This window comes from Salmo salar, chromosome ssa20 (genome assembly GCF_905237065.1).
Source record: "Salmo salar chromosome ssa20, Ssal_v3.1, whole genome shotgun sequence".
NCBI classification, from domain to species: domain Eukaryota; kingdom Metazoa; phylum Chordata; class Actinopteri; order Salmoniformes; family Salmonidae; genus Salmo; species Salmo salar.
Genome location: NC_059461.1, coordinates 24,080,458 through 24,096,160, shown reverse-complemented (window position 1 = coordinate 24,096,160; position 15,703 = coordinate 24,080,458). Strand labels below are relative to the sequence as shown.

The following is a 15,703-nucleotide window of genomic DNA, read 5'->3' as shown; positions in this document are numbered from 1 at the left end:
CTCTCCTTCCAGACTCACAATAAACATCTCCAATCCAAAATTAAATCTAGAATCGGCTTCCTATTTCACAAAACAAAGCATCCTTCACTCATGCTGCCAAACATACCCTCGTAAAACTGACCATCCTACCGATCCTTGACTTCGGCGATGTCATTTACAAAATAGCCTCCAACACTCTACTCAACAAATTGGTGCAGTCTATCACAGTGCCATCTGTTTTGTCACCAAAGCCCCATATACTACCCACCACTGCGACCAGTATGCTCTCGTTGGCTGGCCCTCGCTTCATACTCGTCGCCAAACCCACTGGCTCCAGGTCATCTACAAGTCTCTGCTAGGTAAAGCCCCACCTTATCTCAGCTCACTGGTCACCATAGCAGCACCCACCCGTAGCACACGCTCCAGCAGGTATATCTCACTGATCACCCCCAAAGCCAATTCTTCCATTGGCCGCCTCTCCTTCCAGTTCTCTGCTGCCAATGACTGGAACGAACTGCAAAAATCTCTGAAGCTGGAGACTCTTACCTCCCTCACTAGCTTTAAGCACCATCTGTCAGAGCAGCACACAGATCACTGCACCTGTACATAGCTCATCTGTAAATAACCCATCCAATCTACCTCAACCCCATACTGTATTTATTTTGCTCCTTTGCACCCCAGTATCTCAACTTGCACATTCATCTTCTGCCCATCCTACCATTCCAGTGTTTAATTGCTATATTGTAATTACTTTGCCACCATGGCCTATTTATTGCCTTACCTCTCTTATCCTACCTCATTTGCACATGCTGTATTTAGATTATTCTACAGTATTATTGATTGCATGTTTGTTTATTCCATGTGTAACTCTGTGTTGTTGTATGTGTCGAACTGCTTTGCTTTATCTTGACCAGGTCGCAGTTGCAAATGAGAACTTGTTCTCAACTAGCCTACCTGGTTAAATAAAGGTGAAATAAATAAAATAAAAAATAGAAGTTGTAGTAGAAGAAAATTGACTACTTAAAAATAGAAATGGCCTCAATGGCGTCTGTCAGTGCGCTCACATATGCATATCGGAACCGATACAATGAAGAGTCCTTTATGATTCTCTATGGTGTTTGATAGTAGTTGTATACCACTTCCTGAGTTTTTGTTTTGCCATTCAAGAAAAGTTATGTTGTAATAACAAAGGTCTGTCACATGATGGCAATATTGTGTTCCTTATTCACAGCTTGCGGAATTGCTTTTTATTTGACTGGTCTCTATGTCAAAGGATCTTTTTTTATATTAATACATTAAAGTAACCCATTTGTGGTTGAGATTATATTTGTGGAAGGTTTTAACATGGCAAAAGTGTAAACCTGAATATAACTAGAGATCTTTACTCTATGCAAAGTAAGGCCTATGCTGAATCATAAACCTAAGAATACACAAATCACAAAAATTCTCAGATCAAACAAAACCATGTCAAATTATTGAAAAGTATTTAGGTACATAAACTGCTCAATATATACCCACGTAAGTGGTCCAATCTTTTAATCACTTACAGGTGTAGGATCTTAATTTGACCAGTTTCTCACAACATGGAAATAATCCTTCTGTAACCGGAAATGTGCATTATTGTGTGGATTAGAATTCATAGTAATTTTTGTAGGGGTTGATACATGTTTAGTTAGGGCAAATCAAGTCTGACATTTTAAAGAGAAAATTACAAATTTTAGAAGCCTTTTTAAACCTTGAACGCACTACGAGTTTACATTTCCCCGCTGTGCAGGACATTTCCTTCAACAATGAGGTGATCAAATTATGATCCTGCACCTGTAGATGAGGCAGACAATGAGAAAGTCATTCAAAGAGAACAACATTCCCTAACATAAATAAGCCTAAATGCTGTACTAATATACAATAACTGTCCCTAATACCTATATATTTACATGGTAGACAGTACAGTGTGTACAGTGTAATTACATTGTAGGTACCTTATCTGTATCTGATATTTGTAATTACATGTTAATATGTTTATATGCATTAGATTTGTAAAAACGAACTTAAATGAATTGTAGCTAAAGTAAACCTTCTCTCAACACCCAATTATTGTTTAAGATTATTTTTCTTTTGTTGTGACTTATTTTTGCTAATTCTTTGTATTGTGCATGCCACAAACATGGATAGCAGTTGTAAGTGCTATGTAAATGTATACCAAAACTGTACCAATCATTTGTCTGCCATGTGATGTGAGTTTTGGGAGAATCTACTTTTAGGAGTTGAGGGCTGACTTCTAATGCCCTCTGCAGTTCCCCTACTGTTTCCATGGGGGATATGACATTTTGCAGAATCAAATGAAGATATATTTTGTGATGGTTAGCAGAAACCAAATACTGTATAATGCAAAAAATGTCAATAGCAATTGCCCTGCCCGAACCCGTGCGAAATTTACATGAGAACAATGACAGAGCAAAATGCACAGAGAAATCACCATAAAAATAGTGAGAGCTAAATCAAGCTGTCAAGGGGAAAAACAATGTAAATGGATGGCTAATGGTTATTGACAGCAACATTTGGTTGTGCAGTGCTATCAGCAACACATGATGTGAAGACAAAAGACTAAGTAGAATAACAGGCCGGATCCACTAAACAGCTGCATCGGTGAGGAGGGGGAGGGTGGGGCCCATTGTCTTACGGGGAGGCTGGGGCCCATTCATAAATAAAATATCACAATCAATGCACGTATTGATGCAAACTTACACAGACAAATGCATGAATGGTAACCTCAGACGGACTCATCCTCTAAAATACAAACACTGTGTGTACCTGATGATGATCAAGTAGGCTAATGCAATCATTTTCCTCATGTTATTTAATACACACACACGCACATCCTCTGACAGTGTCCACTGAGCCATACATTGTTGACAATGGGTCGATTCCTTACATTCCTGACCTTGAGGAAAACAAAGCAGTCAATGGTTGAATCACTAAAAATCTAAAAAGTAAAAATCATTTGAATCAAATAACATACGGTAACGTTAAAAAAAGTCACTAGAATATGCTCTATATCAGGGTGGAAGGTAGTCTAGGGTTTAAGAGTGTTGGGCCAGTAACTGAAAGGTTGCTGTTTTGAATCCCCAAGCCAACTGGGTTAAAACGCTGTCAATGTGCCCTTGAGCAATGCACTGAACCCTATATTGTTCCTGTAAGTCACTCGGGATAAGAGCGTCTGTAAAATGGGTAGGCAACTAGATTCAGCTGCCGGATGATTTTTGTTTGAGCGACTGGAACATAATTATAATAATTTTTACACTGCAAATTGACCACAACTAAGCCCAAAAATAGATTGCCTTTGAAAATAACAATAATTTCATACCTTGATTACATTGAGACATTATCACATGTTTTTTTTTATTCGTGGGAATACTAGGGAAAAGACTTCCTAAACTAAACACATTTTTAACAGATTTCCTGGTGATTTTTTTTTACATTTTTTTAACCAAAACTAACATCCCCAAAAGTCCTTGCAGTCCAGTTTTGGCCCATAGGCCGCCTCTGGCTGATCTATATTATAGTACACTCAGTGTCTGCATGAGTCTATACATGATACCTCTGCATTGTTACAGACCATTGCTCTCTCATGTCAGTCTAACTTTATCTCATGACAAAAATGTTGCTCCGATAATGAAAAATGTTTTATCAGTAATGTGCCCAGTTTTATTTTGCACAATGGATTCTCATGGTGAAAGGTATGGTATCCTAATGTACACTACACGGTGTAGTGTAAGTGAGTTTCTCTAATCACTTATTTGAAGTTTGGTTCTATTGTTACATTGGCCACATTTGTTCAATTGAATGATCTTTAGCCTACGCAACGAGGCGCGGCAACGCTTGCTGCTGGGTTCAATTGCATTGCCCTGTTTTTTTCCCCTCCCCCCTTTTGAAGTCATGATGGCGAAACTGTAGTGTTCAGGACGAGAAGTGTCCCACCCGCCCAGCAGTTCATCTATTTATTTATTTATCATTTCACCGCAATGACCCGCTGGATTCCAACTAAAAAAGAGAAATATGGCGTTGGTAAGTTAGACAACTATGTCGTCTTGTTTACAATTGGGTTGTATTCACACAGCAGTTTATTTACTAGTTGGCCGAGGCAACTAAACTTGGAAGTTATGTAGCTAGGAATCTTTAGGAAAAGGCGAAGTTAAGCTACTTTGACTGTCACACATGTAGCTTAGGAATCACTGAAAGAAAGTGAATGTTGATTCGACGTGAATACGTTTGGTCAGCGTGTGCTCTCTATGTCCATACAGTAACAATCCCTAAATCGAGTGGTTTGACTCGAAAATGAGCCTTGCTACACGTCGTGCCAGCTGAAACTTTCTTGCTGTCCATATACTGTAGCCTTAGTATACATGTAAGCCTATAGTTGGAAATGTGTAAGACTTTGTGATTTTAGCCTATCATATATCATGAAAACAACCTAGGCGCATAGACTACATGAGTCACTTTAGTTCAGGCATGCTGTGTGGAACGTTATGTGGATACACGCCCTCAAGGTAAATCAAAACTAATGGGGAACCATTTCAGAGAGCATGATGACATCAGTAGGCCTATAATAAAGCAATTGGGTACCTGTTGTTTTGTATTTAACCAGTAAAAGTCCATTCAGACGGTCTCTTTTTGCAAGCGATACCAGGGCTGCGTTCAGTACGTTTTTACGTTCTGGATCGTTCAATTGAACAGAAACGGTGCTGTACTGAACGACCAGTTGAAAAACGAGGAGGAGGGGTTGGTTGGTCAACGGTATCAGCATGGCCACTGCCCTTTAAAAACGTCACTCATTGTTTCAAGCCACACCCACCCACACGTACCTCAAAGTCTGTGTTCAAGAACGTACAAGAAAGTTTTGTGGAAACGCACCTCTGGCCATGAAGGCAGCAGCAATCAAATCAAATTTTATTGATCACATACACATATTTAGCAGATGTTATTGCGGGTGTAGCGAAATGCTTGTGTTCCTAGCTCCAATAGTGCAGTAATATCTAACAATACACATATCAAAAAGTAAAATCATGGAATTAAGAAATATATAAATATTAGTACGAGCAATGTCAGAGTGGCATTGACTAAAATACAGTAGAATAGAATACAGTATATACATATTAAATGATTAAAGCATTATGTAAACATTATTAAAGTGACCAGTGATTCCATGTGTAACCGATGTGAAATGGCTAGTTAGTTAGCGGTGGTGCGCGCTAATGGCATTTCAATCAGTGACGTCACTCGCTCTGAGACTTGAAGTAGGGTTTCCCCTTGCGTTGCAAGGGCCGTGGCTTTTGTGGCGCGATGGGTAACGATGCTTCGTGGGGTGTCAGTTGTTGATGTGTGCAAGGGTCCCTGGTTCGAGCCCGGGTTGGGGCGAAGAGAGGGACGGAACCTACACTGTTACACATGTTTATGTATTTTTTTATTTCACCTTTATTTAACCAGGTAGGCAAGTTGAGAACAAGTTCTCATTTACAATTGCGACCTGGCCAAGATAAAGCAAAGCAGTTCGACAACATACAAAAACACAGAGTTACACATGGAGTAAAACAACATACAATCAATGATGCAGTAGAATAAAAAAAAATAATAAAAAAATAAGACTATATACAATGTGAGCAAATGATGTGAGATAAGGGAGGTAAAGGCAAAAAAATGCCATGGTGGCAAAGTAAATAAAGTATAGCAAGAAAAACACTGGAATGGTAGATTTGTAGTTTGAAGAAAGTTCAAAGATAAAATATAAATAATATGGTGCAAAGGAGCAAAATAAATAAAATAAATAAATACAGTAGGGGAAGAGGTAGTAGTTTGGGCTAAATTATAGATGGGCTATGTACAGGTGCAGTGATCTGTGAGCTGCTCTGACAGCTGGTGCTTAAAGCTAGTGAGGGAGATAAGTGTTTCCAGTTTCAGAGATTTTTGTAGTTCGTTCCAGTCATTGGCAGCAGAGAACTGGAAGGAGAGACGACCAAAGGAGGAGTTGGCTTTAGGGGTGACCAGAGAGATATACCTGCTGGAGCGCGTGCTACAGGTGGGTGCTGCTATGGTGACCAGTGAGCGGAGATAAGGGGGGACTTTACCTAGCAGAGTCTTGTAGATGACCTGGAGCCAATGTGTTTGGCGACGATTATGAAGCGAAGGCCAGCCAACGAGAGCGTACAGGTCGCAGTGGTGGGTAGTATATGGGGCTTTGGTGACAAAACGGATGGCACTGTGATAGACTGCATCCAGCTTGTTGAGTAGGGTATTGGAAGCTATTTTGTAAATGACATCGCCGAAGTCGAGGATTGGTAGGATGGTCAGTTTTACGAGGGCATGTTTGGCAGCATGAGTGAAGGATGCTTTGTTGCGAAATAGGAAGCCAATTCGAGATTTCACTTTGGATTGGAGATGATTGATGTGAGTCTGGAAGGAGAGTTTACAGTCTAACCAGACACCTAGGTATTTGTAGTTGTCCACAAATTCTAAGTTAGAACCGTCCAGAGAAGTGATGCTGGACAGGCGGGCAGGTGCAGGCAGCGATCGGTTGAAGAGCATGCATTTAGTTTTATTTGTGTTTAGGAGCAGTTGGAGACCACGGAAGGAGAGTTGAATGGCATTGAAGCTCGTCTGGAGGGTTGTTAACACAGTGTCCAAAGAAGGGCCAGAAGTGTACAGAATGGTGTCGTCTGCGTAGAGGTGGATCAGAGATTCACCAGCAGCAAGAGCGACATCATTTATGTATACAGAGAAAAGAGTTGGCCCAAGAATTGAACCCTGTGGTACCCCCATAGAGACTGCCAGAGGTCCAGACAGTAGGCCCTCCGATTTGACACACTGAACTCTGTCAGAGAAGTAGTTGGTGAACCAGGCGACGCAATCGTTTGAGAAACCAAGGCTACTGAGTCTGCCGATGAGGATGTGGTGATTAACAGAGTCAAAAGCTTTGGCCAGGTCAATGAATACGGCAGCACAGTAATGTTTCTTATCGATGGCGGTTACGATGTCGTTTAGGACCTTGAGCGTGGCTGAGGTGCACCCATGACCAGCTCTGAAACCAGATTGCATAGCGGAGAGGGTGCGGTGGGATTCGAAATGGTCGGTAATCTGTTTGTTGACTTGGCTTTCGAAGACCTTAGAAAGGCAGGGTAGGATGGATATAGGTCTGTAGCAATTTGGGTCAAGAGTGTCACCTCCTTTGAAGAGGGGGATGACAGCAGCTGCTTTCCAATCTATGGGAATCTCAGACGACACGAAAGAGAGGTTGAACAGGCTAGTAATAGGGGTTGCAATAATTTCGGCAGATAATTTTAGAAAGAAAGGGTCCAGATTGTCAAGCCCAGCTGATTTGTAGGGGTCCAGATTTTGCAGCTCTTTCAGAACATCAGCTGAATGGATTTGGGAGAAGGAGAAATGGGGGAGGCTTGGGCGAGTTGCTGTGGGGGGTGCAGTGCTGTTGAATGCAGTAGGGGTAGTTAGGTGGAAAGCATGGCCAGCCGTAGAAAAATGCTTATTGAAATTCTCAATTATAGTGGGCTTATCGGTGGTGACAGAGTTTCCTATCCTCAGTGCAGTGGGCAGTTGGGAGGAGGTGTTCTTATTCTCCATGGACTTTACAATGTCCCAGAACTTTTTAGAGTTGGAGTTGCACGAGCGAATTTCTGTTTGAAAAAGCTAGCCTTGGCGTTTCTAACTGCCTGTGTGTATTGGTTTCTAACTTCCCTAAAAAGTTGCATATCGCGGGGGCAGTTCGATGCTAATGCAGAACGCCACAGGATATTTTTGTGTTGGTTAAGGGCAGTCAGGTCTGGGGAGAACCAAGGGCTATATCTGTTCCTGGTTCTAAATTTCTTGAAAGGGGCATGCTTATTTAAGATGGTGAGGAAGGCATTTTTAAAAAATAACCAGGCATCCTCTACTGACGGGATGAGGTCAATATCCTTCCAGGATACCAGGGCCAGGTCGATTAGAAAGGCTTGCTCGTTGAAATGTTTCAGGGAGCGTTTGACAGTGATGAGTGGAGGATGTTGCGCCTTCTTCACCACACTGTCTGTGTGGGTGGACCATTTCAGTTTGTCTGTGATGTGTACGCTGAGGAACTTGACGCTTTACATTTTCTCCACTGCTGTCCCATCGATGTGGATAGGGGCGTGCTCACTCTGCTTTTTGCTGAAGTCCACGATCAGCTCCTTCGTTTTGTTGACGTTGAGGGAGAGGTTATTTTCCTGGCACCACTCCACAAGGGCCCTCACCTCCTCCCTGTAGGCTGTCTCGTCATTGTTGGTAATCAGGTCTACTATGGTGTTGAAGGCTGAGCTATAGTCAATGAAGAGCATTCTTGCATAGGTATTCCACTTGTCCAGGTGGGTTAGGGCAGTGTGCAGTGCAATGGCGATTGCATTGTCTGTGGATCTATTGGGGCGGAAAAACAAATTGAAGTGGGTCTAGGGTGTCAGGTAAGGTAGAGGTGATATGATCCTTAACTAGCCTCAAAGCACTTCATGATGACAAGTGAGTGCTACGGGATGATAGTCATCTAGTTCAGTTACCTTTGCTTTCTTGGGTACAGGAACAATGGTGGCCATCTTGAAGCACGTGGGGACAGCAGACTGGGATAGGGAGAGATTGAATATGTCTGTAAACACTCCAGCCAGCTGGTCTGCGCGTGCTCTGAGGACGCAGCTAGGGATGCCATCTGGGCCGACAGCCTTGCAAGGGTTAACGCGTTTAAATGTCTTACTCACGTCGGCCACGGAGAAGGAGAACCCACAGTCCTTGGGAGCGGGCCGCGTCGAGGGCACTGCGTTATCCTCAAGTGGGCGAAGAAGGTGTTTAGCTTGTCTGGGAGCAAGACGTTGGTGTCCGTGATGTGGCTGGTTTTCCCTTTGTAATCCATGATTATCTGTAGACCCTCTCACATACATCTCGTGTCTGAGCTGTTGAACTCCACTTTGTCTCTGTGCTGATGTTTTGCCTGTTTGATTGCCTGACGGAGGGAATAACTACACTGTTTGTATTCAACCATATTCCCAATCACCTTGCCATGGTTAAATGCGGTGGTTTGCGCTTTCAGTTTAGCGTGAATGCTGCCGTCTATCCACGGTTTCTGGTTTGGGTAGGTTTTAATAGGTGGAAACAATATCCATCAATACACTTCCTGGTGAACTCAGTCACCGTGTCTGTGTATACATCGATGTTATTATCCGAGGCTACCCCAGTCCGTGTGATCAAAATAATCTTGAAGCATGGATTCGTATTGGTCAGACCAGCGTTGAATAAACCTTAGCACAGGTAGTACCTGTTTGAGTTTCTGCCTATAGGAAGGGAGGAGCAAAATGAAGTCGTGATCTGCCGAGGGGAGGGCCTTGTAGGCATCCCGGAAGAGAGAATAGCAGTGGTTGAGTGTTTTCCCTGTGCTAGTACTACAGTCAATGTGTTGATAGAACTTTGGTAGCGTTTTGTTAAAATCCCCAGCTACAATAAATGTGGCCTCAGGATATGTGGTTTCCAGGATATGTGGTTTCCAGTGTGCATAAAGTCCAGTGTAGTTCCTTGAGGGCCGTCGTGGTATAGGCTTGAGGGGGAATATACACAGCTGTGACTATAACCAAAGAGAATTCTCTTGGGAGGTAATATGGTCGGCATTTGATTGTGACGTATTCTATATCGGGTGAACAAAAGCACTTGAGTTTCTGTACGTTATCACAATCACACCATGAGTGGTTAATCATGAAACGGACACCACCGCCCTTCTTCTTCCTGGAAAGTTCTTTATTCCTGTCTGTGCGATGTACTGAGAACACAGCTGGCTGTATGGACGGGGACAGTATATCCAGAGATATCCATGATTATATCCAGTATATCCATGATTCCATGAAACAGAATACGTTACAGTCCCTGATGTCTCTCTGGAAGGAGATCCCCGCCCTGAGCTCGTCTACTTTATTGTCCAGAGACTAAACATTAGCGAGTAATATACTCTGAAGCAGTGGATGGTGTGCCCGCCTCCAGAGTCGGACTAGAAGTCCACTCCGAATACCTCTTCTCCGCCAGCCTCTGGCATAAGTTAACTTGCCCTAGGGGGTGAGAACCAAATATCAAATTCGGGAAAGTCATATTCCTGGTCATTGTGCTGGTGAGTTACCGCTGCTCTGATATCCAAAAGTTATTTCCGGCTGTATGTAATAACACACAAAACGTTCTGGGCTAATAGTGTAAGAAATAACACACACAAAAACAAAATACTGCAAAGTTGCATATGAGCTAGAAGCAAAGCTGCCACGTCTGTCGGCGCCATCTTGCAATCAACATTACACAATTTAAAAATGATACAATACAATCACAACAGCAACAACTTGATCCAGCCTACAGGAAATATTAACACTCATCCTGAACAGAGTCTTGCACCATCGTTTTAAACACATTGAGTCTGTTATTTGGTTGATATCACTGTATCAAGCAATAACACCTTTCATAGATTTTTACAAAAACAAAGTTATGTGGAAATTAATCACAATTTCATGTGGTTGTTTTTTCTCCATTGTTTACAAACATTGAGATGTGTAAATATAATAGGCCTACAGATTTATGAATTCAGCAGGACAAAAAATAACCATAATCTCGTAGAATGACTTAGGTCTCATGTACAGAATGTTAATTTTGTTCTGACACTAATTTGGGTTTCAACTTTGTTTGAACATGGATATTGGCATCATTCTAAAAATAACAATATTCTAGTAAGGAATGCCCTTGATTTAGCTTGCCAACCCCCAAAGTAGCTAGCATACCTCTGTGGAATGTTGTGTTCAAGTTCTTGTTCATCTTTTGCTATGTTTGGTAAAGACCACAGATAGACATGTCATTGTCGAAGGGAGACTGAAGTCATACTTTGTATTGTTGCTGTTCCACTACATTTTCCCCCCATTTTGAATATGACAGATGACTCCATGCAACTGTGTATTGGTTTGTTCTTATTTGGGTAGATACCGTTTGAAACAGACACTACTTTTTTAGTTATGTTTGTGTAATGCTGATACAATCAGAACATCCTTGAAGCTTGTTGTGTGTCAATTGCTGCTAAACGCTAGTAATATTTGAAAATAAGACTTACCCCTCACTTATGGACTAGCCTAATGTCTGTGATACATTGTATTTCAAATGTGGCTACCAATTTGTAATCGTCAAGATGCCAGTGATAGTGTAGAGGATGTCATTGCTATAGAATGAAGAAATTGACAATTCATTGATATAAATGCAATATCATCACTCATCAGAGCACACATGCATTTCACACAAACAGAGGTATAATGGGTTTGCACTCAAAAAGATGTCGCATAAAGCTTACGTTATTATTCAATGTTTTAAATTATTTTCACTGCATCAGGGATAGCGTACACAGACGTTTTGGCTTTACAGCCTTCTTCAGTGTGTAGGTACAATAAAACATGTCTAAACAGCATTTGTAAAGAACAGCAGATGGGCAGCAGGTGCTTCTAATCAGGGTTGTCACTCACCTACCAATCAGGGATGTGGCTTTTCTGGTCTACCTGTATATAAATGAGTCACAAAGAAATACAGAATTATAGGGTACGGGAGGGTGTACGAAGGGCGACTCACAAATCAATCGCCCCAGGTTTCCACTCACCTAAATACATTATATCAATTAATGAGATAGTCCACCACAAAGGACATCGGGCAAAGCCGTTCATAAATATGTGGGGCCAACTCATAAACAATATTTAAAATCTGATATGGACAGTGTTCTTCTATAACAGTCTAAATGTGGCATTATAGGAAGGAGGTGAAATCTAATTCTTTGTTTAAACTGTGTGGAAAAATAGATTTTAATTTGTATATCCACATGGCTTCTCTTTTAGAGTAATTTGTTGTCATAGTCACCTCTTCTACGTGGTGGATGAACTTTTTAGATCCCGCAAAAACGCAATTCTTTAATGGAAGGATTTTTGTTCTATGAAGTGTCTTGCAACTGGCGAGTTGATATCTTGACGTCTAATAGTGGATTTATGTTCTCCGAGATGTACTTTCAAGGTGCAGGATGTTTTTCCATTATAAATCTTATTACAAAAACACTGACATATAAATAACTCATTTTAGTAGTGCAAGTTCTACATTATTTTATCTCATAGGTCCTAGAAGTCTGAGGGCATACTAAATTAGAACATTTCCTTATGGTGCTACAAGAGGTACAAGCTCTACAGGGGAAACATCCTTTTATGAAGGCCTCTTTTCTCTCTCTGACCACATCTGATTTAACCAATATGTTTGATAGATGTCTTGATCGTTTATAATTGAATAAAGGTGGATTCTGGAAGGTAGAATTTAAAGACGAGTCTGATGATGATATGTGCCAGTGTTTCTTGACAATAGACTTGATGCCATTATGGCTATCATTGAAAGTAAGTATATAGTTTACAGAAAACAGTTTATTCTGTTTTTGTTGGGATTTGTTAAGTAACTGTCTTCTGTTCAAGCTTTTAACTTGTTTTTGAGCTTAATCAAGCCAGGTTTTCAAACGAAAACACTCGGAGAGTATTTGATTGTCTATCATATTCTTCCTCTGTGTCACAGATGCGACTCAGTCTATGACATTGGCTTCCTGGTAAACCTCTTTTTAGGGGAAGAGGGTGATAACTATCAGCTGTCAATATAATATTTTTATCTGTAGGTTTTCTGTGAACTGTAGTACTTAGAGATTGTCCCTTTGTAACAAGTACATCTAAGAAATGTATAAATGTAATGTTATTTTCCATAGTGAAGGAAATTGATTGTACTCTAGAGTAATTGTAGTTAAGATATTCATTTAATTTTGGAACCCGTCCAGATCATAAGGCAATCGTCTATATAGAGGATCCAATATTTGACATGATCTTTAAGGATTATTTACATAAATAAAATCCCATTCAAATTTCCCGAAATGCATTTCAATCTGATTTGGTCAGATTATAGAGAGCCGGTAGGATTTTGACAAGAGGCTGTCTGTGTGTGTTTATATGTAACCTGCCAACCAGGGATGTCACGGTTGAGGTGCAAAACAGTGTGAAGGAGCTGCACTAGTGAGCAGTGCTGAGGCACAGACAGTAGCGCTTAGCGGTGACAGAAGTGCTGCATCACAACATGCTTTGGGCAGATCTCTGCTGTTGCCAGGCATGGCTCTGGACACAGTCAGAACGATGTCAAGTTGGTGAAATGGGCAATTGTCACTCTCTGCATGACTAGAGGGAGATGTCATTTCTTTGGTTTTTTTATAAAGGCTATTGTTTCTGAGTTGGCAGAGGGAGTTTTAAAGTGGAACTGGCAGCATTTTAGCAACATGAAATGGTATTCAAGTCTGTTTATATACACCCCCAGGAAGAATGACACTTTTAAAAACATTTTCTGACAAGCGAGCACTTAGATATGGTAATTTTCACTTTTTCATAAATTCTTAGAACATTTGGGAATTAAGTATACTAAAGCATTTGTGAAAATTCTATAGAGGGAAAGCGTAAATAAAACGGAAAAAAACCCCACCTGTCTCATTCAGGACCGGAGTCTAGTCAGACCCATGCACCATAGCCAACCAGAGCTACAGTAGGCCTTTATACAAACAAGCCATTTACCACACAGGCCTGCCATCATTCACTTTGAACTGGACTGTGTGTTTACAGGCAGTTACAACAGCACGAATTTAGACAATTAGAACACATTCCCAAAAGCTACAACATACACCTGAATGGATTTCTGCAAATATGTCAATACCACGGAAGTCCTCTTACTTTTGGGACCATTACAGTCCTATTTATCAAACAGCCATAAAAAAAAAAGCTAACTGGCTGTAGTTGGCTAGCTACTTCCAGACACAAATGAGAGAACACCTCACTCTGACTATTTTACTCGCCCAAGCAGAACTGGTTAGCTAGGCTGTTTACATGTTATCTAGCGAGATTGTGACTAACTATTACTTTTTTTGCCTACATTTACTGACACCGGTCATATTCAGCAAGTGTTGTGCGTTCGTAAATTCATCAGTTATTCTACGCTCTGGCACACTGATGAGAGTGCTCTGAAATCCGAGTAGATAGTCAGTGAATTTGAGTACGCAGAGAGATGCTAGCTGGATAAGTCGTTCGAGTTCTTGCTAGCTAACCAAATGACACCTGCATCTCTAGCTGTGTATAGCCACCGAAAAACGAAGGGATAAAGTTAGTCACTCACCCACTCCTCCTAGCAGCTAGCTAACGTAAGGCTCTGTGTTTTTAGCTTGCTACATAAATAGATTTGCTAACCTATTATCCACGTTATGACTGACTTGTGATCATAGTTTGATTCTATTGACATTCACAGGTTTAGTTACATTTGTCCGTTTTTGTCCAGAATATTGAGTCATTGAAACTGAATCAGTGCATCCTGAATGGAGGCAGTAAACAATGTACCAGACCAGCTGTGATTTATAACCTGATGGCAATGTTTTTTTGGACTACCAATAAATGTATTGGCGAATTATATTAATAATACATTGAACTGCATCAATCCATTCTACCAACAATGCCTTAGTGTACATCATGGAATGTTGAGTCAAATGGAACCTATTTTTCAAACCTCGTATAAAGTTGGTTTTGTAGCACAAACTGGGAATTGTATATTTTTTACTGATATTATGATTGTCTGTTATCTACAAAGTAGTTAAAACGCTGTCAGTTCCACTTGAACTACGAATAAGGAAATGTTTTGATGAGGTTTGATGCTATGCTGAAATATATTATTTACATCCTGTATAGGCCTGAATGGCACCACTCTCTGCTACAACATGACTAAGGCCTATCCGATTGAATTTGTATTGGCCTATGTAATGTGATGAGCGATCTCAAATAATCTCAATGTTGACAAAGCCATACACAGCCAGGTGGATGTTTTTTCTTGTCTTGTAGATGATCTAGTCTGGATCCTTATTGTTTGTTGAAATTAGGTTAGTTGTACCACTGCACTATGAAAAAAAAGCGGTATTTGTAGAAGGTCTTTCAAAGATCATAGAAGATAAAGATCATCATAGTGGCTATATAACTGTTCCAGATCTACATATTACATTAGTTCTCACAGAACAAAGAGCAGTGATGAAAACTCGCCTATTCATTTGGATTCTATTCTACTGTATCTTGGACATTGCTCGTCCAAATATTTTATATATTCTTAATTCCTTTACTTTAGATTTTGTGTATTGTTGTGCAATTGTTAGATATTACTTGTTAGATATTACTGCACTGTTGGAGCTAGAAACACAAGCATTTTGCTACACCCGCAATAGCATCTGCTAAACACATGTATGTGACCAATACAATTTGATTTGAAGGGGAACTGCAAACAATTAAATGGGAAGGATACTTATGGAAAGGGAAGGATGCTTATGGAAAGAAAAGGATACTGATGTTCAGCTGTGAGGTGTGATGTGCTGAGCCAGTTGAAGCGTGCCGTGAGATCTAGCCTCCGGCAACAAGGATTATCACCATGCAAGTCAGGACAGAGCTCCTCACATTGTTCCTGTTATAGAGGGAAGATAATGCTGAGTGCTAGGCTTTGAAAGTGTGTCTGCAAGTCATGACAAGGAAGTGTGTGTGTGCGCGGAGAGCAAGTCAGCGGGAGAGCGAGAGAGCATACTGTGCTGTGTGATTTGTCTCCCACTCGTGTCCTTCGGAGAAGAGGAGGAAAG

The 15,703-nt window shown here is 40.9% G+C and overlaps 1 protein-coding gene across 2 annotated transcripts in view; it reads left to right on the top strand.

Annotated features, from left to right (window-relative positions):
* Nucleotides 1-3,889: 3,889 nt before the first annotated feature.
* The window catches only part of LOC106579873 (dedicator of cytokinesis protein 5), a 35,479-nt gene continuing 23,665 nt past the window's right edge, over nt 3,890-15,703 (top strand). For both annotated transcript variants that reach the window (XM_014160189.2, XM_014160188.2), the window contains exon 1: nt 3,890-4,044. In XM_014160189.2, coding sequence (XP_014015664.1) covers nt 4,002-4,044 — 43 coding nt within the window. In that variant the 5' untranslated portion in view covers nt 3,890-4,001. The remainder of the gene's footprint in view (nt 4,045-15,703) is intronic.